Below are 23,858 nucleotides of genomic sequence, written 5' to 3'. Positions count from 1 at the left end.
CGCTTTTTAGTGCTAAATACTAACTATGAGCACCATGTTTGGGATTACAGTGCCAGCACTTAGGGGAAAGGACTACGGCAAGACTAAAATGCGTTATCCGGACTACACAGAGACAGAATAAGGTTGCCAGATGAAAAATACATAAGGCCTCCAAAAATGTTTTTAAGTGCACAAGCATCATAATTATCTGTTCTAACAGCATATATATATGAGAATGCAGGACTTGCGAGTAGGAAATGGCCCCATACCAAAGATGGGAGAGACTGTAGTGGTAAGCCACTAATTGTGGAGAAGATTGTGGAGAAGCCCAGTGACCCCCCCAAGAAGAAGCCTACTACTACTACTACAGACAGGTACTCTTCTTCTCTTCCCTTTCTCTGTCAATGCAATCTTTTCTGGGTATAACACTGTTTTTTTTTTTTTGTTTGGCAGGAAGAAATCAAGTTCAACAGCGCCGAAGGCAAAGAAAGCAAAAACTGACAAGAAGTCTAAGGATCCAAATGCCCCCAAGCGCCCACAAACTGCCTTCTTTCTCTTCATGTATACTATCTCTCAGTCCCTCTCTTGCACGTTTGGATTATCTTTCCGCGTGTGTGTGTGCTGAAATGTTTTCAATTTCTGTGTCAGGGATGACTTTAGGAAGACTTATAAAGAAGAAAATCCCGATTCGAAGGGTGGTAAAGAGGTACAAGTATTTATTAATTACTGCCCTTGCTCTTTATTTTTTATTTTTTGTTAGGTGATTAAACTTTGGACAGGTTGTTCTAATCTTCTTGTTTGACTTACAATGAATTGTAGGTAGCAAAGGAGGGTGGTGAGAAGTGGAAATCTCTAGACAGAAAGAGAGAAAAATATTCCTAGGACATTAATAGGTGGAAAACAATAATTATTGACTATGGAACAAGATACAAATGCAGCAAATGAAAGGCAAAAAAAAATGGCAGAAGAAGAAAGGACAGAGTTACCTATAGAAGAATTAACATATAAGTGCCTATATCAAGTCATTTTTGGACTTGTCCTATCTTCTCCTATCCACTCTTTATGGTGTCCTTTTCACAATGGGCAACTACGGATTGCAACAAATAGGAAGTACTTATCAAATTGTCGCCATCTTCATTGACAAGAAACACATCACTAAGACAAAAAGTCTACTTGCATCTAGATTCAAACTTTTAAACCTGTAACACCAACGCCTTATAATTAGCAACTATAATTTCAAGCCATCCGTACTAAGGATAGAAGGTTGCATAAGTTATAAACTTATAATGGTCACGTTTCTGCCACACTGAAATGAAGGAGTTCCTTCTGTAGGCCTTTCTCGAAAGTGTATCCATGTGTGAGAATTTGCTTGAGCACAAAATATACTTCCCTACATACTAGAATTTGATATCTGGTTTAAATGAGGCCAACAAAAATAAAATAAACCAGTAAGAAAACCATCTCCTTACAGGGGAAAAAAAAAATCAAATTTTCTAATCACATTTCATCACTTGGCAATGACTTATACATAGCCGAAACATATAAATAAACACTGAGAAAGAACCATGGTAGGCATTCGAGTTGTTTTCTTTATATATGACTGAGCTTTGGTGACATTTTTATACTTCAATATGGTGTTTTGATTCTCCACCCAATAAATTTCTGTGCGTGCTGGATATAACCAGAATATTTTACCTCTATAACAAATTCAGTACAGAAACCAAAATAGAAAAAAAAAACAAAAAAAAAAACGAACTGATTACATTGCAAAATGCATAGGGGACTCACCTTTTTTTCTTCTTTTTCTTTCAGATGGTGGAGACTGAGTTACAGCGGACAGGGACGTGCGACAGTGGGTCGGTGAGCGAGAGAGTGAGAGGGTGACTGAGCGGTGAGGCTGAGAGGGTGAGTGGGTTGGGGCCGGCGTCGGCGTCGGCGACGGTGACGCTGAGAGAGTGAGAGAAGGAGAGGGTGAGTGAGAGTGGGTCGGAGACTGAGAGAGGGGTTTCAGAGGACCGGTGAGGCTGAGAGGGTCAGTGGGTGAGTGGGTCGGCGTCGGCGACGGTGACGCTGAGAGAGTGAGAGAAGGAGAGGGTGAGTGAGAGAAGGAGAGGGAGAGTGGGTCGGAGACAGAGAGGGGGTTTGACTGATGAGGGAGAGTGAGATTGGAGAGCGTTAAATTCAAAAAACGCCTATTAGAAATCGAGTGCCTGAGACTCGATTTCCATTTTGGAAATCGAGTCTTAGACAGTCGATTTCCATGTGTAGTCCACGTGGAAATCGAGTTTTAGACACTCGATTTCCACGTGTACTCCAACGTCTTTTTTGCCATGTCAAAGGACGTAAACCGAGCCTCAGAGGCTCGATTTAGGGGCCCAAAATCGAGCCTCTGAGGCTCGAGTTGCTAGTTTGCCAATATGTTTCCAAACGGACCCTACTAACTAAATAGTTCGGATTTTATGGGTAATTACCCATTTTCGCCAGGAATTTCCACACCTTTAAGTTTTTCTTTTTCTTTTTTTCTTTTACTTTTTGAGGTTGTTATGCTTGTTTTCTGGCTCTCTTTTTACTTTCAGATTTAATGCCCATTGCCACTGTGTTGATGCATGGATCAGTGCGGGGAAGAGCAATGGAAAAGGTCAAAAAAAAAAAAAAAAAGACGCGAAAAGAGAGAGTTACAGAGGGAGCAGAGAGAGAGAAAATCCAAAGAAGAAGATAACATTTGTAAAATAAGCTAAATAAGTACGTGGTATGTTTTCATTGGCTAAATAATTCTCAAAGTCTCATCAACCCAAAGAAGCAAAATTTTTTAAAAAAAATTCACCCAATGTACGGGTGTGGTGGCCCTGTAGTTTTTGAAATTGGCAGAGGTACGCTGGGCCACTCCTGGGTACTTTGCAAAGTACCCGAGTCCACCAAACTCGGGTACTCTGCTAGTGGCTTTTTTTTTTTTTGACTGTAGGAAGTCTGCTAGTACCCGAGCATGGTGGGCTCGGGTACTTCACAAAGACCGCCACCGAGTAACGCAAACTTGGTTGGCGTTAATTATTATTATTATTTTTTTTTTGATTGACGAAAAATTAATGTACAACGAAGCCAACGTTTTTTTTTTCTTTATTTTTGTCATGAGAATAAATAAAATCCAATTATATCAGGACATGTAAGTTCCCACAGTTTTTATAAAGTGTTTGTAGTAAAATTACAGATGTCATGTCACTTTTTCATTAGCCACATAAGTATTATTTTTATATTGTACACACAAACTTCCATACACATTATTATTTACACAAATAACATTATAACAAAAAATAATGCACACAATCAATATTACATATACTCTCATAGACATATAATATAAAGAATAATGCTAGAGATACAAACTGTCAATCAAATTTTTTTACAAACTGCTGTTGTGGTGAGTGATTAAGCTATTATGAAAAAATGCATATTAATGGTATGCCTAAATAAAAACTAATAACAAGTTGGCCACATCAACATTTTGTACAAATTGTTAATTATGGTTGTAACATTACTCTACAATCTACAAACACTTATTCTAATCTTCAAGCAAAAATGAAAAAAAAAAAAAAAGATAATAAAAAATAGCTATAAATGAGCATTTGATCTTCCAAATTTAAGTGAAATTCACCTTTTTTTTCCCTGCCCACTTGTCTGACGCCAACCACTAAGTTAAGGCAAATGGTACCTTTTGACTCTCCCTCACCAGCTTACTTGTACACTTTATGACCATAATGACTCTTGCACTAACATCACAAGTCCATGTGAAGAGTCAGTTGTTGCCATGTGAAATATTTCTGAAGCTATTTACAATTGTTGGGTCACCATCTGCAGATGAAGGGTGTCAGTTTTTTCCATTGAAGGCAAACCATTTAACCTTTGGGTCCTGCCTATTGTATACATAGAGGTAAGTTAAATGTTTTGTCTGATTGTGTGTGCATGTGTGGTTCGTATGACATTATTTTTGCATGACCACAGTTCATGAGTTCAGTTTTTTGCAACACCCTGCGTCCATGTACAACTGCTGATATATATATATATATATATATAAAACTTACAAGTTATCTAAACAAATGGAGAAGAACTATATTGTAACAAAATATTTTAAAGAAACAATTGCAAATAGAAGCATTTTTTTTTTTTTTACCTGAAAAGAAAGAAAAAAAAAACCATTTCATAATTACTAATAGTTGAAAGAGAGATAGTAAATCCATAAATTATTATATGCTTTAGAAGAATAATACATATAGTTTAGACATGTACTTTGATTCCTTTTCCTTCAAATAAATTAAGAAAAAAGAAATCATGTATAAGTTTTTTATTTAATTTTGTGAAATCTAAAAATATTAAAAATATAGCAAATACTTGTAAAGTTGTGTATATATCTTGCTGTCTGATTGCTTCTCACAATATGCCCCATTCAGCATTTACTTCTCTATCCTTCTAAATATTTAAAAAACTTAGTTTATAACAAAAATTCAGAATTTAAAATTGTAAAAAAATCTATACATAACTGTATTGTTCACATTCATTTATGAGATAAGCAAGAAAGGCAAGTGATGTGAATAGTGATATTGGTAAAGAAAATGAACGTTTATACAATATCAAAATTCATTTGGGGGGAGCCACAATTAACATAAACTATATCTAAATAACAAAAAACTCAAGAAGAAGAAAGAAATTCGTATCATTAAAACTTATATTTGACTATGCTTTGGGGAATTCATTTTATATTTTATGTTTCTATGTATTTAGTTATTTAGATGTAAAAGAATTCGTATCATTGTCATTATATTTGCCTATGCTTTGAATCTTAGATTTTATATTTTATTTTTCTATGTATTTTATTTATTTAGATGTAAAAGAATACTATGTCATTGTATATTGTTTATTCTATAATTTACAAGTTATCTAAATATTAAATAAAACACAGTTTTTGTTTACAATTTGCTGGCAGCCAAGTATTGTAATTAAATATATTATAAATTATAGATATGTGGTTAAAACGATTGAAAATTATTTATATCTCTATACAGAAAGTTTAGGAGGTTGAGTTTGAATATAAATTATTTTTATCATACGTCATCTTTATTTAAGTGGTTATAGATGATGACAACTTTTATATTATTAATAACAGGTCGGTGATGGATTTTCACTTTTTCTATGTGTACTACGACGGGGAGATGTATTATCATGAGTTGCATGGGTTGTCATACCAAGGCTCGAACCAAAAGCAAAAATACGTTAAGGTGAAACGTGGGATAGGGCTTACGAACTTGCAACGAAGAATATTAAAGGCGATGGGGTTAGACCACTCTAGGCATAAGATTTCCATCGTGTATCGAGCACCTCAACGGGTTGTAGACACACAGGTTTTCTACAATTCACTACAATTATCGGGTGGCACCGAAGTGAAGATGATGTGCGAAATGGTTGCACAAATGGTGGCTCGAGGATTCATTGCTTCGGATCTCTATGTCACTGTTGAGCCCGCCACAGTAGAGGCTGGAGAGGGTTCAGAACATACTGTTTTGGATGGAAGAGTAGATGAGCACATCGAGTCAATACCAGAAAGATCTTATCAAGGGTGTGTAGAGAACACAGGAGATGGGTATGGCAATGAACCGTGGCAGACATTTGCCCATGGGAACTCGATTGAGGAAGAGGAAGGGCCCCAGCAAGTGCATGAAGGAGAGCATTTACCTGATGATGAGCTCCATAGGGGCACATCCGACAATAACTGTAATGATCACGGACTTGGTGATGATGCAACCCATATCGATGTTACTAGAGATGACTTTGAGGAGCTCCTAGATATCATGGGTGAACATGAGGATGTTGATTATATCGAAGATGTGGTTGTAGAAGAAAATAGAGAGACATGCCCCGGTCCCGATCCTACGCCGGAATGGTTCACCCAAAACACTTGGGATAATATGTTTGATCCATCACCGGTTATGCAAGCGGAAGTATTACCATGGACGCCTGGGGAGCAGCCAATTAAAGGGATGGTATTCGTAACTAAATTGGCGGTGCGACGTGCGTTGACTTGGTATGCAGTGCGAGATAATTTTAGCTTCAAAACTGAGCATTCAGACTTAGAGAGGCTTATGGTGAGTTGCGAGGATGATTCCTGTCCATGGTCAGTCCGTGCGATATGTTGCAAGGGAGACAATATCTGGAAGATCGCAAAATGCAAGGGCCCCCACATGTGCGACAAAATTCAGAATGCTCATGATGGTTGGATGATTGATTCGGTGTTCTTATCATATGTACTTGAGCGCTATATATGAGAAGACCCTACGTATAAGATAAAGAACTTACGCCACGTTGCTTTGGCAGAGTTAAAACACGAAATATCTCATTACAAGGTATTTTATTCTTTAACTTGCATTATATTTTCAATACAACATAGAGACATCAGTCTTTTGGGAAGTATAATCATGATATTTTTTTTCCCAAAACCCATGAATACTTTATATTATGAAAATTGAAATTGAAAAAAGAAAAGAAAAAAAAGGAATGCGGAGCGAAGAAATAATATAGTCTTACAAGTCTTGATTTGTTGTCTTCAAGTTTCTTTATTTAACTTGTATTCATTTCTAACGTAATCATTATGGTTCACATACAAGGTATGGGATGCCAAGCAAAAGGCCGTTGCATCTATATACGGGGATTTTAAGGAGTCTTATGCGGAGTTGCCGCGTTTTTTGGCAGGACTGAAGGACACAAGTCCGGGTACAGAGTATAAGTTAATAGTGGACGATAATTATGAACAGGGAACCTGTACATTCAAGTCCGTATTTTGGGCGTTTTGCCCATGTATTGTTGGGTTCAAGAAGTGTAGGCCTGTGATTAGCATTGATGCAACCGACCTCTATGGAAAATATAAAGGGAAATTGATGATTGCAATGGTGACAGATGCTAATAATAAAATTTATCTAGTAGCCTTCGCCGTTGTCGAGAGCGAGAGCACAAAGACTTAGGGTTGGTTCTTGGCTTGTATAAGAACGTATGTTACTGACCGGAGACACCTGTGTGTCATATCTGACAGACACCCTGGGATACAAGCTATTTTTAGAGACAGTAATCGAGACTTTTCCCTGCGGCCTCCCATGACAGAACATCGTTACTGCCTTCGTCATCTATGTAGTAACGTCAACACTAGATGGAACAATGAAACTTTAAAGAATCTAGTATGGAGGGCAGCAAGTGCTACCCAAGAGCGAAAGTTCAATGCCACCTTCGAGTTAATTGAGAATGTCAACCGGGATGCGCACCAATATCTAAAGGATGTGCCCAAAGAGAAATGGGCTCTAAGTTTTGACAAGGGTTATCGTTATGGGGCAATGACGACAAACGTCTCTGAGTGCTTCAATGGTGTTCTAAAGGGTGCTCGTAGCTTGCCCATTACGGCAATGGTGAAATACACATGGTTCAAATTGAATTCTTACTTCGATGGTCGTCGCAATAAGAGCATAGCACAGTCAAATTCGGGACAAAAATGGACTAAATATGCCTTGGATATCTTCATGAGAAATAAGGCGAAGGCGGAGCGTCATAGGGTGACAAGATTGAGCGCGCAACAACAATCATATCAAGTAGATGCACCGCATAATCCAGAGAGTGCTGGACATGGGGATCACACACATGGAGTTAATTTGTTGCAAAGAAGTTGCACATGTCAAAAATGGAAGTTGTACAAGATACCATGCTCACATGTCATTGCAGTTTGTATTAGGTATCGACATGATGTAGAGCAATACATTGACCCATGCTATAGCGTGGATGCACTGTTTCGGAGCTATGCTCCCGTTTTCCCTGCATTGAAAGATAGATTATCATGGCCGGATCCTGAAGAAACTTAAAGGGTCCTCCCTAACCCCCGATTGATTCGAGAGAAAGGCCGCCCTGTCTCAACACGAATCAGGAATGAGATGGACGAGGGTAGGAGACGGCCGAGAACCACACCGTGGAAGGAGGGGGGGAGGAAGGTGCAATGCGGGTTATGTGACCAAGAGGGGCATAACCGAAGAACATGCCCTAAGCGGAATGAGGTACCAACAAGTGGTGGTGTTGCAGACTAGGTACGCTAATTTTAAACTGTGGCATTCTTCTAAATGCAACTTGAAACAAAATGCACGCTATATGCCATTCAATTATGTATTTTTATAACTTAAGAAAGATTGGAAAAAATTTGAAGGACCAACTATGACATATATCGTTAAAATATCATCGTTGCTTGTGTACATGTGGTTCATTCCAATTCCAAAGTTTTGGGACTAAGACTTTCTCTTCTTATGCTTGGTGTTGATGACTGCATTATTTCTAGTGTTGATTTTGAATGTGTTGGATCATTATGTGTAAAATGCTAATGCCCATTTCTTACAAGTGTTTTTCAATCGTATCATCCATTGGATTGAAACAAAAAATAGGATATGATGTGAATGAAGTGATAAGTATTCAAATTCAGCATGCTGAAGTCCTTATTTTTGCAAAATATTTCAACAATTGATGGTATTCTAATCAACTCATTTTCCCATTTATCAAGTGCTGTCATTTATCTACCACATTGTTAAACAAAGTTCAAAAAAGTAGGACTTGTTTTGATTTTGTGTAATTATTAGAATGAACTTCCAGATACTAATACTGTAGTCTATTTGTTTGATATTACATCATAAGCATGACTACTAGGTTGCTGATTTATCTGTTTCTGTTGTTTTCCAAAGGATGCTTCTTCACATCGTCTGGAGGCTTGAGGAGTTATGAACACCCCCTTAATGAGGTGAAGCCTGTGCCAAGGGTGGAAATTTCTGGTTAGGTGTGTGGTGTAACTTTCACCGTGGATGAAGAGTCGAAGAGAGAAAATGTCGGCATGCCAAGAGTTGGAAGTGCTGCCAACTGCTCATCTAACTACTAATATTGTTATAGTTTCCTTTTATGGCATGGCTATCATTATTAGTGGGCCTTGCCTTTGATCTCCTTTTTGTTATCATACTACTCTCATCTTGAAAGGCTTGAAATGCTTTTATGGATGCTTAGATTTATATCCTTTTTAGTACAACCAAAGACATGATTTTATGTTGCTGTACATGTTGCGTAATGTCAAACTAAGCCAGGATCTCAAGTTTGATACAAGAAATAATATGATTGCTCTTCAAGACTGATCAATGGTAGATTTCTATTTGATATTTTTCTCCATTTTTATCGCTTCTTGAATCAGGCTTTGATGATGATAATAATTTCGGTCACATTCTTGATGATAATCAGGGCAGCTAAAGCTTTTCAATGCTTTCCTATTGGTCTGATTCATGATTTACAACTTTAAACTAAATCATCACATGCCGGATAAATACTGAAATACTGAAAGACGCAAAAAGAAAAACTGAAAGAAGATACGAAACCATTCTAATTAATTCTCGCCAATTCAAAAAAAAAAAGAGAATTACCCATGTACTGAGCTTGGTGGACTCGAGTACTAATCTGACAGTCATTTTTTTTCTGTTTTGAAATTTGGTAATTCCGAAGTAGGCAGATTGGTACCCGAGGTTGGTGAACTCGGGTACTAATCTGCCTAGTTTTTTTCAGCAAGTAAGTTCTGGAAAGAGGCAGGTTGGTACTCGAGCTTGATGAACTCGGGTACCTTGTGAAGTACCCGAGTCCAGGAAGCTTGGGTACCAACCTGGCAATTTTCAAAATTGTCAACGTGGTACCCAGGCCTATTTTGAAAATTGGCAGGTTGGTACCCGAGCTTCTTGGACTCGGGTACCTTGTGAAGTACCCGAGTTTAGCAAGCTCGGGTACCAACTTGCAAATGAACAAAATAGGACTGGGTACACAATGTTGACAATTTTGAAAATTGGCAGGTTGGTACCCGAGCTTGGTGAACTCGGGTACCTTGTGAAGTACCCGAGTCCACCAAGCTCGGGTACCAACCTGCCAATTTTCAAAATAGGACTGGGTAACCAATGATGACGATTTTGCAAATTGGTACCCGAGTCCAGCAAGCTTGGGTACCAACCTGCCAATTTGCAAAATTGTCAACATTGGTACCCAGTCCTTTTTTTTTTTCAGAACTACTTTGGGCTACACGTGCTAGCCAATACCAACATAGTGATATACTTGTAAGCTTTCACCCATAATATAAATCCCACATCTACAATAAAGTCCAATTCAGACACATATATATAGTCATGAAATAATGAAAGAATATTGTTACATGTCATAGAAATTGATCTTTCTCTTCTTCACTAATACTTCTAAATCGTCTTCTTTTTAGTCACAAAATTAAAACAACATATAAATTACATTCCCATCAAGATATTTGGACCCACCAGCCATCTAGGAGACTCTGGAACGAAGAATAATCCCATTAGTTGTACAAGACATGGAGTAGTACCTGAAAATGAAACCAATTTTATTGTTTTAACAGATTTCCCTTCAGATGACCATAATTTGGATTGGCTACCTTCTGTTGAAGCTAACTAAGACGAGAATTGTTGAAAAAAACCTTTTATCCCTACCCTTGCCTTGAGGAAATCTTTGACCTTAGCAATTACCTCAAAACTCTAACTTCAGTTGAAGAAGCAAACTAAAAACATCTGATTATCAGTAAATATAGATTAAAATGTTGACCAAAACTAATATTCAGTCAACAAAATTATGTTCAAGTATCAAACCTAAGTACTAATAACCAACTCTATTCAAGTTACAGATGTCAAATTGTAGTCCTTTCTAACATATATGATTGAAATGGTCACAAGAGTGTTAACTCATCAAGTCACAAGCTTGGGATTCTTCTTGTGCACAATAAGGACTGCTATTACTAATTGATAATTAAACAGTCCATACAAACAATATTGTATCCAAATATGTACATGGGCAGATTAGTGTATATGATATGCATGACATTGTAGAGGGGCTCTCACATTAATATTTTGGTAGGTTTAAAACATACAATAACACAAGAAATTGAATAATCATCATCAACCAAAGCATGCAGTAATTCTAGTCAATAACCTTTGCAGATTGTTCTGCCTAACTTTTTCAAGCTCAGGTTGAACGTCTTTCAGAGCTTTTGAAGCTTTGACCATAGGATCCACTTCTACAAACTTCAGCTTCTTACTCAGAATCTCAAGAGTTCTCATGTATTCATCATTGATCTGGACAAATTCCACTGCAAGTATGTTAACAGCAATAAAAGAAACGGAACACAAAAATTTCCCAAATCACTATGTTAACCAGGAAGCAACATGGACTGTACACCATGCACATTCAAGGACGTATGTTGTAGCTCAATTGTGTTATAGATATGTCCTGCATATTAACAAATCAACTTTAACCTATAATGTGAATATCAGAAGAGCCTAAATCATGTATATAAGCATAAAACATCTAGAAAGTGCTACTCTAAGTTGCAATTTAATAAAAAAAAGATGGGCAGCAAATGAAGCAGATGACCAGATCTTTCCACAATCAATCCACAATAACCCCATCATGCAATGATTTTTTTTTTTTGATAAGTAACCCATCATGCAATGATTGAATCACTAATACAATAAGGGAGGGGCGAGAGAGAACATGAGCAACAGTTAATCATTTCAAGTAAACACATTTTTCCACACATTAAGTTCTCCCTCAAACCAACCTAGCAAGCCTTACAAGGACATAACAATGATATAAATCAAGCATAAAACAGCATATGTAAATCCCATTCTGCCATCCAAGGCTTGATGTGATTGGTATCAAGGCAAAAGGGTAAAGCTTGTAGCAAAATATTAAAAAAGGAGCCTTCTTAATTAAGGCAACTGTAAACCAAAATAAATGAAGCACAAATAGACCTCTCTCAGATTAATGTATCAATGCTTTTCTCATAATTCAAATCCCAAACATTAAAGAATAACCAAAGTCCTGATAATATCATTGGATGGGTAAATCACTGAAACTCTTCTTCTTCTTTTTAAGTAACGGACATGTAAACGAAGGGTAAACAAAAACAACTTTTTGGATGAGGACATCAATGAGCAAGTTTGTAAGCCAAGACCATTTGTGAGCAAGTTTGAAAGCTACGAGAAACATGTAATAATAGCAATTATGACAGTAACAGTAAAAACGCAGGCTCTACAAAAATTATAAATACCTCTCCGTCAACGACTATGTCAACCATCCTTGGAGGGACTATAATGTCTTCGACAAACTTTGCCAATTTTGATTCTGCCGAATGTTTATAGAACATAGAACAATCATAAGAAAAACGGAAAGGTTTATAGAACAATAATTTAGAGATGTCACTTTGGCATTACTCAAATGGCCCACTTCCAGGAAAATTGTTCAGATAGAAAAACTTCGAAAAAGTTTTTCCCCACATTTTCACACTTTTTTCGGTTGTGTTCTTTTAACTCCAAAAAGAAGTAAAATGCTATCACAGCACAAAAACAAACAGCTCAATAATAATTCAAAAATGGTACCCTTTCTTTTTTGATAAGTAATAAGATTATATAAATCAGAAAAAAGAGTCACCCAAGTATACAGGAGATATACTGGTGTAGACAATCAATTACAAAAACTGCATAAATCTAAAAGAGAAAGAAACTTGTCATTGAAAAAGACAAGGAATGCAATCCAACTAGGTCATATCACAAATCACCAATTGAAGAATCATTACTCAGCTAGCTTTATCCCCTGCTGAGAAATTGTTGCCACAAAATATCATTGAAAAAGCACATATAACCCCCAAGAGGAACTTCAAACAAATACAATTTTTCTTATGTTTTTGTTTTACTAACTAGTGGTCATTAATATCTAATAGATATACAAGCATGTTTCTGTGGTTCTCAAAATTTAAACTCCAAACAAACAATGAAGCGGAGCTACTCATACAAACAATGATACCTTACGATTCTTAAGCTTTAGGCCCATATCCATAGACTTCTCTTGGAGGACTTTTATGTCTGAACTTATGGAACCTATTTCAACCTGGGACAAAAAGAGGTAAGGAGAAAACCTTCATTGAAATTCAAACCCTGGGGTTTTACAAAAAGAGGTAAGGAGAAAACCTTCATTGAAATTCAAACCCTGGGGTTTTACTAAAAGAAGAGGATAAAAAAAAAAACAACACAACAACAAATAATTCTGCAAGAATCAATGTAAAAAGAAAGTTAAACAAATAGAGCCTTTATACCATTAAATGCATCTAAAGTTTGTGATTCATATTCTCCTTATTTACATATAACAGTTGAATTAAAAACACTATCAATTTTGACAAATGGATGTATAGGAGAGGGAAAAAATGACTGCACTAGTTATGACATCCTTAAAGCAGCAGTGATATAAAGCTAATTCCTACAATCTTTTTCAGCTTATAAATAGCGTACTTGCAAAAAGTAACCAGCATTGGGAAAAAGGGAAATTTTACTACCATAGACTAATGGAAAACATGTATAACTTATGGTATTTATGTGAGGTAGTGATTTATATCCAGGAACCGCTACTAAAATCAAGAATGCATATAATCTTGTCCCTGAGCAAAAACAATGTATATAATTTTGTCAACATATACAAGAATTTTTTTTAAAAAAAAATTATGATCATTGCAAAGTGACAAAGATATATGCAACTACATTTTCAGCCGATATGTTTTATTAGAGGGTGATCAATTGTGTATATCCATCAAAATATATTTTATCAGTATAAAACAAATGAGAAACAGTCTCAATGAAGCTGCAAGCAAGTAAATAATTGCTTATTGCAAAGTAAGGGACAACATACTTGAAATCCACTGAGGAGAGTTTCCATCTGTGACAAGATTCTATCACATTCACGAATTTGATCATGAAGCAACACTAAATTATCGCTTTCTTTTATGTAATCCTGCAACGTTGAAGAAGAAGTTTTAATGCAATAAAAAACATTTAATCTTTATAAAATATATAATAAAAGAGTACTCAAAAAGGATTCTGAAGGTATCTCTGCGACACAAATCTTTACCAATGAATGAAAAAAAAAAAATCAAAAATCAAAATAAACCAAACACACATTTTCTATTTAAATTCTTACCAAATAAATCTTGTTTCTATAATCTAATATAGTGCCACAGAAGAGCAATACAACAAAAAGGATGAGCAATCTAACAAGTCAAAAAAGTCTTATTCTTAGTTGATGTGCATACACATGCTCTCAAGCACATCTTCCCCATACACATAAATTGAGACAACCTGCAACATCTGATGCTTCTCCAACTATTCACTTAGGAGATATGATCATGCACATGCCATGGCCAAAGCGACACTTAAGGTAACTAAAGTTGGAAACTAACAATTTTAGGGCAAGTTTGGGCCAGTTGTAAAACCCATAATGGCACACAAGCTAACAGTAACAAATTGAACTATTTTAAATTGGTCAAACTCAAACCTAAGGAGAACAAATTAAAATGTCCAACACAATTAGAACAACCATTTTAAAGAATTGTAAATACCTAATTAATAATAATGACCAAAAAATAACCATAAACCAGAGCTCATCACGAAAGGGCGTTTAGTTCGCTATGATGTACCATTGATGTGATGCATATTACGATGATGTGACATTAAAATTTTTGGTTTATTTTATTTTTTCTAACATTACTATAATTTAAAATTACAAAATATATCATATCATCTTAATCTCATCCCTTCCTAAACAATGTAATGTTGTATTCTTGTATTGAGATTACATTAATGTAATATTACAATAACGTAATATTATGTCGTAATTGAACATCACGGCGAACCAAAGGCCCCCAAAGTGTATGTCACTAAAGCTGTCCTCCTTCATGGCCCATTAGCTCCAAGTGCTACACCTAATTATTATAACCTTAAATGCAGGCTACCTAGACAAGCAAGCCTAACTAGATGAGGTAGGGCTTACTTTGCCAACTCTAAGAGAATGAGAATGTGTCTGGAGTACAAGGATAAAAATGATAACAGAGCCATGCAGTTAATTGACAAAGGGTGGGACAGAAAAAGATATATTTGGTCCAAAATCTAACCAGTCAAAGAAAGTTGGCACAAGGAAACAATGATAGTAGCATGAAACTTGGGCAATATGAAAGTACTAGAATATAGGGCAGATATGGTAATATAAACTTCCAGATCTGATACCAAAGCTTCTCAAAACTTCACACAAATAAATCACAATCCAATAACTGCATGGTCTATTTGTTAATCACCACTAGTTTTAACTTGGATAACTACACTAACAAAACATTCAGCAAAAAGTGTCCCATGAGACACTAAAACCAACTTTCCATAATTCATTATGAAAAAACAGTGATGGTGAGTCGACACCCAAATCACCAACTAAATGATCTCATGACAATAAGCTTTCCAAAAGGAAGCAATGCTCCACAAAGTTTTTGCACAATATGGCTAATGGGCTCTAGCTAACACGTCACCTCCTCCTCAATAAGAAAGGGCGGAGGGTAAGGTTTTGGGTTCCAAAACTCACTAATTGCATGTAAACTTACAAATCAAAGAAGAAGAAAAAGTTTTGCACAATATAATATGATGTAGAAGTGGAGAACCAAGCATTACAAAGAAGACTTCCTGACATAGAAGAGAAGCCTCTTTACACTATTTTTTTTTTATATGGATAATTATAGGATTTCAGGCAACAAAGCATCAAACACTTTTATGTTGTGAACTTCATAGAACTATGAGCTATGTGAGACAATTTTCCGGTTAAAATAAAGCAAAGCCTTGTAAGAAAGTTTACAAAAATAAATCATGTCTCTATGAATTATAAAACTATTGATTGGCAAAAAAGGATTTCGTTAAGTAAGCACAAACCTAAATCAAGTCCAATTCAACTTTCCGTAAATTGTTCTCAACCCCCTTTGTATACTCCCTTAATTTTGTACCTTCAAATAGTATGTTTGCAACTACCTACATTATTAAAGAGACGGGGGTCATAAATATATAAACCTCTAAAAATAAACATGAAAGCATTCTTCCGGTAAGCAACTGAAAACAATTTACATAATAAAAAACGATTAAAATGTACAAGGAAAAAGCAAAAGAAATAAAATAAATAAAGAATTGCAGCTTAAAGGACCGTTGATAAAAAATATATATCTAAAGGAATGAATTTTCAAAGGAAATGATATGGAATTACTTACATCGTCATTTTTGCATTCTTCCAGTTCTTGCTCTAGTCCATCCAAAGATATATCATCACTGTCAAACATGAAAACCAAATGTATTTTCAAGATGCCATATTCAAACTGGAGGCTGATGAACTGGGTAATGTCATCATATAATAGGAATGAGAATATAATGTATTTGTAAATGAATCAAGACACAGAAACATAAGGATGAATCCTACCTGCTGGCATCCTCCTCCACAGACAAGTCCCCAAACATGGACTAGCATTACATAGCCCTCATTTTAAAGAAACAAAAATGTAAAGCAACCTTGTGTGCATGTTCTTTACTTCGTTAAGGCTGAAGTGGTTTTTCAATTTCTTTGGTAAAAGTAATGGCTACCCTACCTCACTATAGTGTATTCCAAACTATGGAATGCTTCAGTCCAAGTTAAAATTCCGTTTTAGGAAAAAGAAAATAAACAAGAGAGAGAGAGAGAGCATCTTATTCTAATAAAGAATTATGGTAGTGTACCAGTGCAACATGGTCAACAATTAGGGTGGCACGCTTAAGGATGTTTTCGACGAGAACGAAAAGAGACTCAACATCAAAATTTTCGTCACCATGAACATGGGTTGCGTAAATGTGGTTCATGATGTCGAGGTTGGACATGGTTAACACGCTCAGCTCACTTTGTTGTACTGAACTCGGCACCAACTTGCTGCCCATAATGGATTACTAATTGGGTAACACAAGAAAAAATAAAATAAAAGAAAGGTTAGAAAATCACAAGGTTTGGGGTAGAAGAGTGAGGGTTTGCTTGAGTTCTTGTTGTGAAAAAAACTTGAGCTTTTTATAGCCATCCAGCACCGAATACTATAGGTCACAAGGAAAATCTAGACTATATTATTTTCTTAACGAAATAAGTCCCCAGAATCCATGTCAACGAGATATTAACATTAAGCCTAATGCACAGGTACGCTACCACAATTAATTTTTCTACTCGAAAAACTGAGTAGGATAGGTCCATTTTGAAAATTTTGACATTTTGGTCAAAGTCAAAGATCTCAAAATGCATGTTTGGTAATGCAAACATGCATTTTCTAACTGCACTTTTTCAGAGCACAGCTTTTTTGAACTTCAATTTTTTCCTAGGTGAAGCTTTCTCAAACAACCCCATTTTCAAAAGGCTGAAAAATAAGTTATGCAATACAAAAATATTACCTAGTCTGCTCAGCAGCTTGGAGCTTCGCTTCAAGGCGCTAACCAAGATCTTCCTCATTAGATGAGGACCGTGATGGGCTTCTGGACTTTGCTCGAGCCTTGTTTGACAATTTCCCATCGCATTGCTGCACCCAAAACAACATGACAGAATAAAGCTCATGTAAGATTCACTATTCAGAGGGACTAAGAACAATTAAAAAAAACCAATGTAGGATTCATGACTACAAAAAAACTATTTTAAAAAATAGGTACAAAACTAAATTTCTTATTGAAAAAGTAAGGGATAATTTAAATTCAATTCAACAAGTAATCATTTTTTTTTAAGGAAAGAATGTTAAAAAGCAAAATATTTTGAAAATGGAACAAAGAGACGCCCACCAGACGTGAAAAGGAAAGACCAGAAAGTGCAAAACAGAAAAAACTCAAACAGAAGAAGCACCCACCTTTACCTAACAACCCCCCCCCCCCCAAAAAAAAAAAAAAAACCTTCAATACAAAGCTTTTAACTTTTAACCTCCCAAAAAAATTTTATTTATAAATAAATAACATAACCCATGATTCTTTGAGATTCAGGAAGCTTATATCCAAATCCTATTACCATGTTTGGTTACCAAGATAAAAAAAATCAAAATTTTGATCTGGCTCCTGAGAAAATTACAGACTATACCAACTTTTATGAAACGATCACACCGTTTGGTGATCTCTGAAGATTTTCTGTAAATGAAATTCAGATTGATAAGTCTTCAAAATGTTTAATTAACTAATCAGCACGTTTAAAACAAGAGTCTTTAACCACCTGAAGAATTAATTAGCTCAGTTAAGTTCCAAGTAATTTCACAAACCAAGAACCACACCAAAAAGAGAGAGAGAGAGAGAGAGAGAGAGACCTGGCGGCGAAGATCGGCGTGGCGGAGCTTCGCTTCGATATCTTCGACAGTACAGTTCTGCGGGGACTTAGACTCCGAGAGTCTCCGGCGAAGCCTGCGAGGCAATTTGGGTGGAGAAAGGGCGAAGAAGAAGAGGAGGACGTAAACGCCGTCGCACCACTGTCATCCAACGGAAAGTCCATTACCATCGCTCCTCCAACAACCACCGCTTTCCCTTCCCCTCTTCCCTCAGGCGGTGACGGCGACGGCGACGGAGACCACGATTCCACTCCCCCGACCATCATCGATACGCGAAACAGATCACAACGACGTCATTTCAGTCTCTTAAGACAGTGAGAGAGCTGAGAGGTCGCCGCCGACGGGTTTTCTGCCGCCGATGGTGTGAGGGTTTGGGGTTTGTATGTTTAGGTGTAAGTGAGAGTGAGAGTGAGAGTGTGTTCTGGGTAGGTGAGAGTGAGAAGTGAGAGATAATAGTGTGTTTTTAGGGCTGTGTACCTCACATGTCAGCAGGCCGGGGTGGATTAAAAAAACATGGTACTCAAGCTCACCAAGCTCGAGTACCCGAAAAAGTGGTACACTCCTATATAGTTCGGAAACAGTATTTCTGGACAAATTATTTCCAAAATTGATGGTAATGGGCTATTTTTGCCCATTAGTGGGTGTAAAATTATGCATAATTATACAAGAGCTACAGTAACTGTGCATATATACATGATTACTGTAGCTCTTCTATACATTATAACATTATTTTAATAATTTCCAATTTTGCTCCTTTTTTTTTTTTTTTTTTTTTTTTTTTTTCAAAAAACCAATTCCCTCATCAACTGGTTCTGCCTCTGATACACACTCCCACAGACAAAATCAAAAATCAATCAGAAAATCAACAATAGACACCACAAAACCAAACACCCACACACGAACACACCAACGGAGACAGAGAGAGTGGATCGGTGTGCTTGGATCGGAGTTTCAGATCGGCATGCTTGAATCGGAGTGCTTGGATCGGAGTTTCAGATCGGCGTGCTTGAATCGGAGTGCTTGGATCGGCGTATTTGGATCAGTGTGTTTGGATTAGCGTTATTCTCGCCGTGCTTGGATCGGAGTTTCAGATTGGCGCCGTGCTTGGATCGGAGTGTAGCAGTGTAAATAATTTTTTTAATAGTTTCAAATCAGCGCTTGTGGTGGTTGATTGGCTGAACCCATAGTGTTCGGCCATGGTGGTCTAGGCTAGGTGGGATTCGGGTTTAGAGAACTAGAAAGAGCAGGGGTTTAATTTATGTGGGTTTCTGCCTTTGTGATGGTTGTGTGATGTTCGACCATGGCCATGGAGCTCTAGCCATGGAGGTTTGGCTTTGTGACGGTGTGTGCGTGTGTGGAGGCAGGGGGTTTGGGATGAGAGAGGGGCAGAGATTTGAGATGAGGGAGATATAGATATTAATGAAGAGGTATATAATAAAATAATAATAAAAATGATTATTTAAATAAATAGACGTGTATAATAGACAAATTGATATGAGTGCTTTGTAAAAATGATAATGTAAAATAGAAAAAGTAAGTTTTAAATGTGTAAATTTACAAAATTTTTGCATCATGTGGATGCTCTTAGGTCATTTATATTAGATTGTTTGTGGTTTTACTATTTTTCATATATATATATATATATATATATTCAAACCTTGACCTAATAAAGAGCATTTCCCGCCCTGTCCTTCGTGCTAACTTTGTCGTTGTACTATTCACCTCCTTCCACCTCTTATTTGTTTATTAAATTTTTAGTAAGGCCACAGGTCTTTAAATTCTGATTTTAAGTACATCCACTAGTCTGTTCGTTTTTAATTACCCTAATAAAAGAGAGGGAGGAACCTCCGGTATCTATTTTTAGACCACTTTTTAGCTGAAGCTAGGGATCTCCTATCCCAACATTTGATTTATAATAACAATGGCCTTATAAAGTTGCAATTGTCCTATAACATTACAACCTACAAACTATAGAATATCCTGCGAAGATAGTGGAATCTGTGACCATTACCTACTTAGCACTCGGCAGCCATTAATACTTGCTAGCTGCTTCCAAAAATAGCTCTTTCATTTTGACTTCATTATTCATATAAAATTTTAATTTAATGGCAGTGGAGGTCCATTTATATAAATATAGCCGACTATGGTAGCTCTGAGAGACAGTCCACACCTAGTAGTTTTGAAAGCCAGCTCTGAGGCTTCAATAATGGCTGCACTGAAATTCTTGTTATGCCTTTTCCTACTCTTTGCTTGCTTTCCTAGTTCTGAAACTCGTCCTCCTACTCCTTTTTTTAACAAGAGCGACCGACCATTGATTGAGATTGCCAAAGAAGTGTTTAAGTCTAGCATTGCAAGAAAAGCTGCACAGAGTTTTGAGCCTAATCGTCTTGAGTCCTGGCAGACCTGATCCACGACATCACTTACACTATGTTTGGTTTGAGGGAATAGAGGTGGAAGGGAAAAAAAGGAGCGAGGGAAAGTAACTTTTCCCTTGTTTGTATTGGTGGAAATAAAGAGAAGAGAAAGGAAATGCAAGGATTTTGTTTCCCTTCAAATCCACTATTTACTTTCCTTCCAAATTGAAAAGAAATGGAGAGTAAAATAGGAAGTTTAAATTTTAAATTTTTATTAATAAATTCTCTCCTAACCAAACAACATGAAGGATGAAAATTTTCCCTTCCCTTCCATTTCTTCACATAATCACATTCCCCTTTCTCATTATCTCTTCCTTTCTTTCCCCCTCCATTTTGCCAAAAATAGTGTAATTTATCGCTAATTTCTTGCAGAGTTGTGGTTTATGCAAAATTTTGTTGTAAATTTTGTTTCTGTTTCCTACTTTTCTTTTTTTGAGTCATAATCGAACCTAAGATGAGTAAATTCTATTGTATCCTTTACCATCTCTTAATTTGGACTCGGGGTAAGAAAGTTTGCTTAGATCCGACAAGAGATGTGCTTCAAATAAGATGTAACATTTCTTTAGTTAAGTAACTAGTTGAAAGACTCTATGATGTGCGTGTAAGCTAATAGTTTGTTTTAAAATTTCTAATAAGAATTTATATTTTTATGGTTCATGTATGATACTCATTATGTGTTATAATATTTGAAATTAATTTCAATTATATTACACATCTACGATTTTATTTGGGAACTGTATATTATATGCCACTAAATAAGTTAAAACAAATGTAACCTAAAAAATATCAAAATATCCCAAAACTTATAAAATGACTGAAATACCTTAAAACCTAAAAGATTACTAAAATACCCTGAAAGTTTAGGGGTGGCAAAATCAACCCAAACCCATTTGGCAACCCAAACCCACCCATATAAATGAGACCTAAACTCACCTAATGATTAATTGAGTTAAATGGGTATTAATCAAATTAAACCCAATTAACATTAATGTTTATTGGGTTTTAAGTAGGTATCCAATTAGACCCAATTATGATCCAAGTATTATTTCTACAAATCACTCAACTCTAATATAAAGCAAATCGTTAAAAATTACAAAAATACCCCCTAAACCTAAAAAATGACCGAAATACTCCCGAAACCTAAAAATGGACCAAAATGCCCTTAAACCTAGAAAATGACCAAAATACTCCTGAAACCTAGAAATTGACCAAAATACCCTCTAAACCTAAATATGACCAAAATACCCCTAAAACCTAAAAAAAAGACCAAAATACCTCTTAAACCTAAATTACAAAAATACCCACGAAACCTAAAAAATGACCGAAATACCCACAAAACCTAAAAATTGACCAAAATAACCCTAAACCTATAAAATGACCAAAATACCCTTGAAACCTAGAAATTGACCAAAATACCCCCTAAAACTAAAAAAAGAACGAAATACCCCTAAACTTAAAAATCACCAAAATACACCCCTAAACCTAAAAATGACCAAAATACCCCCGAAACCCAAACATTACCAAAATACTCCCCAAACCTAAAAAATGACTGAAATACCCTATAAACCTAAAAATGACCAAAATAAACCTGAAACCTAAAAATTGACCAAAATACCTCCTAAACCTAAAAGATGACCAAAATACCCCTTAAACCTAAAAGTTACCAAAATACCCTCCCTAAACCTAAAAAATAACCTAAATACCTCATAAACCTAAAAACGACTAAATTACCCCCAAACCTAAAAATTGATCAAATTGCCCCCTAAACCTGAAAAATGATTGAAATACCCTTGAAACCTAAAAATTAACCAAAATACCCCAGAAACCTAAAAAATGACAAAAATATCTCCAAAACCTAAAAAATGACAAAAATACTCCGAAACCTATAAAATGACAAAAATGCCCCTTAAACCTATAAGACTATAAAAATACACCCTAAACCTAAAAAATGACCAAAATACTCCTTAAACCTAAAAAATGACTAAAATGCCCCCCGAAAGCTAAAGAATGAGCGAAATATCCCCAAAACCTTACAAATGACTAAAAGACCTCCAAAACCTAGAAAATTACTGAAATAGCCCCAAAATCTAAAAATTAACAAAACACCCCTAAAACCTAAAAAGTTAGTGACATTCCTCGAAACCTTCAAAATGAATGAAATACTCTTAGAACCTTTAATTTGACGAAAATACCCTCGACACATCCAAAATACCCCAAACCCCTATTTTGGTCATTTTAGAGGCTTTGGGTGTATTTTGTTCATCTTATAGGATTAGTGGTATTTTGGTTATTTTAGATATTTTGAGGGGTATTTTGGTGGTTTTATAGGTTTAGTGCTATTTTGGTTGTTTTAGAGGTTTCATGGTATTTTTGGTAATTTTAGAGGTTTCAGGTTATTTGTGGTCATTTTAGAGGTTTTGGATTTATTTGGGTCATTTTATAGGTTTAAGGCTATTTTGGTCTTTTTTCTTTTTAGGTTTCAGGGGTATTTTGATCATTTTTTAGGTTTAGGGGGTATTTTGGTCATTTTCTAGGTTTCAGGGGCATTTTGGTCATTTTTTAGGTTTCGAGGGTATTTCAGTCATTTTTAGGTTTCGGGGGTATTTTGGTCAATTTGTAGGTTTCAGGGGTATTTTGGTCATTTTTAGGCTTCAGGGGTATTTTGGTCATTTTTTAGGTTTCGGGAGTATTTCGGTCATTTTTAGGTTTAGTTGGTATTTTGGTTACTTTATAGGTTTTGAGGGTATTTTAGTCATTTTTAGGTTTCGAGGGGTATTTCGATCATTTTTTTTAGGTTTATGGGTATTTTGGTAATTTTTAGATTTCAAAAGTATGTTGGTTAGTTTTTAGGGGTATTTCAGTCAGTTTTTAGATTTTGGGGGTATTTTGGACATTTTTAGGTTTCAGGAATATTTCGATCAATTTTTAGGTTTAGTGGGTATTTTAGTCAATATTTACGTTTCAAGGTTATTTTGGTCATTTTATAGATTTCAGGGGTATTTTAGTCATTTTAGGTTTCGGGGATATTTTGATCATTTTTTAAGTTTCAAGGGTATTTTGGTCATTTTTTTAGGTTTAGGAGGTATTTTGGTAATTTCGAGGTTTCAGAGGTATTTTGGTCAATTTTTAGTTTTTGAGGATATTTTAGTCATTTTTTAGGTTTTAGGGGTATTTTGGTCATTTTTAGTGGTTTTTTTATG

The 23,858-nt window shown here is 35.9% G+C and overlaps 2 protein-coding genes and 2 long non-coding RNA genes across 4 annotated transcripts; 2 read left to right on the top strand and 2 right to left on the bottom strand.

The window, feature by feature from the left end:
- Window positions 1-25: 25 nt before the first annotated feature.
- On the top strand, window positions 26-876 carry LOC115956673 (high mobility group B protein 3-like). The gene is made up of 5 exons (XM_031074982.1): window positions 26-92; window positions 200-353; window positions 433-540; window positions 628-685; window positions 799-876. The coding sequence occupies exons 1-5, from the start codon at window positions 26-28 to the stop codon at window positions 859-861; spliced, it is 450 nt and encodes a 149-aa protein (XP_030930842.1). The 3' UTR covers window positions 862-876.
- Window positions 877-7,112: 6,236 nt separating this feature from the next.
- LOC115956672 lies at window positions 7,113-7,865 on the top strand. The gene has a single exon (XM_031074980.1). It carries the CDS (start codon window positions 7,113-7,115, stop codon window positions 7,863-7,865), a length of 753 nt encoding a protein of 250 aa, XP_030930840.1.
- Window positions 7,866-11,038: 3,173 nt separating this feature from the next.
- On the bottom strand, window positions 11,039-12,407 carry LOC115954433. The gene is made up of 2 exons (XR_004083906.1): window positions 12,137-12,407; window positions 11,039-11,173 (listed from the first exon to the last, which is right to left on the bottom strand). It is a non-coding gene; the product is annotated as an uncharacterized LOC115954433 (long non-coding RNA).
- Window positions 12,408-15,825: 3,418 nt separating this feature from the next.
- Window positions 15,826-16,390, bottom strand: LOC115954833. Its single transcript, XR_004083960.1, has 3 exons — window positions 16,357-16,390; window positions 16,151-16,208; window positions 15,826-15,917 (listed from the first exon to the last, which is right to left on the bottom strand). It is a non-coding gene; the product is annotated as an uncharacterized LOC115954833 (long non-coding RNA).
- Window positions 16,391-23,858: the final 7,468 nt, after the last annotated feature.

The sequence above is a fragment of the Quercus lobata genome, chromosome 8, assembly GCF_001633185.2.
Source record: "Quercus lobata isolate SW786 chromosome 8, ValleyOak3.0 Primary Assembly, whole genome shotgun sequence".
NCBI lineage: Eukaryota > Viridiplantae > Streptophyta > Magnoliopsida > Fagales > Fagaceae > Quercus > Quercus lobata.
The sequence above is the reverse complement of the archived record's forward strand: the minus strand, read 5'-3'. Positions and strand labels throughout refer to the sequence as shown.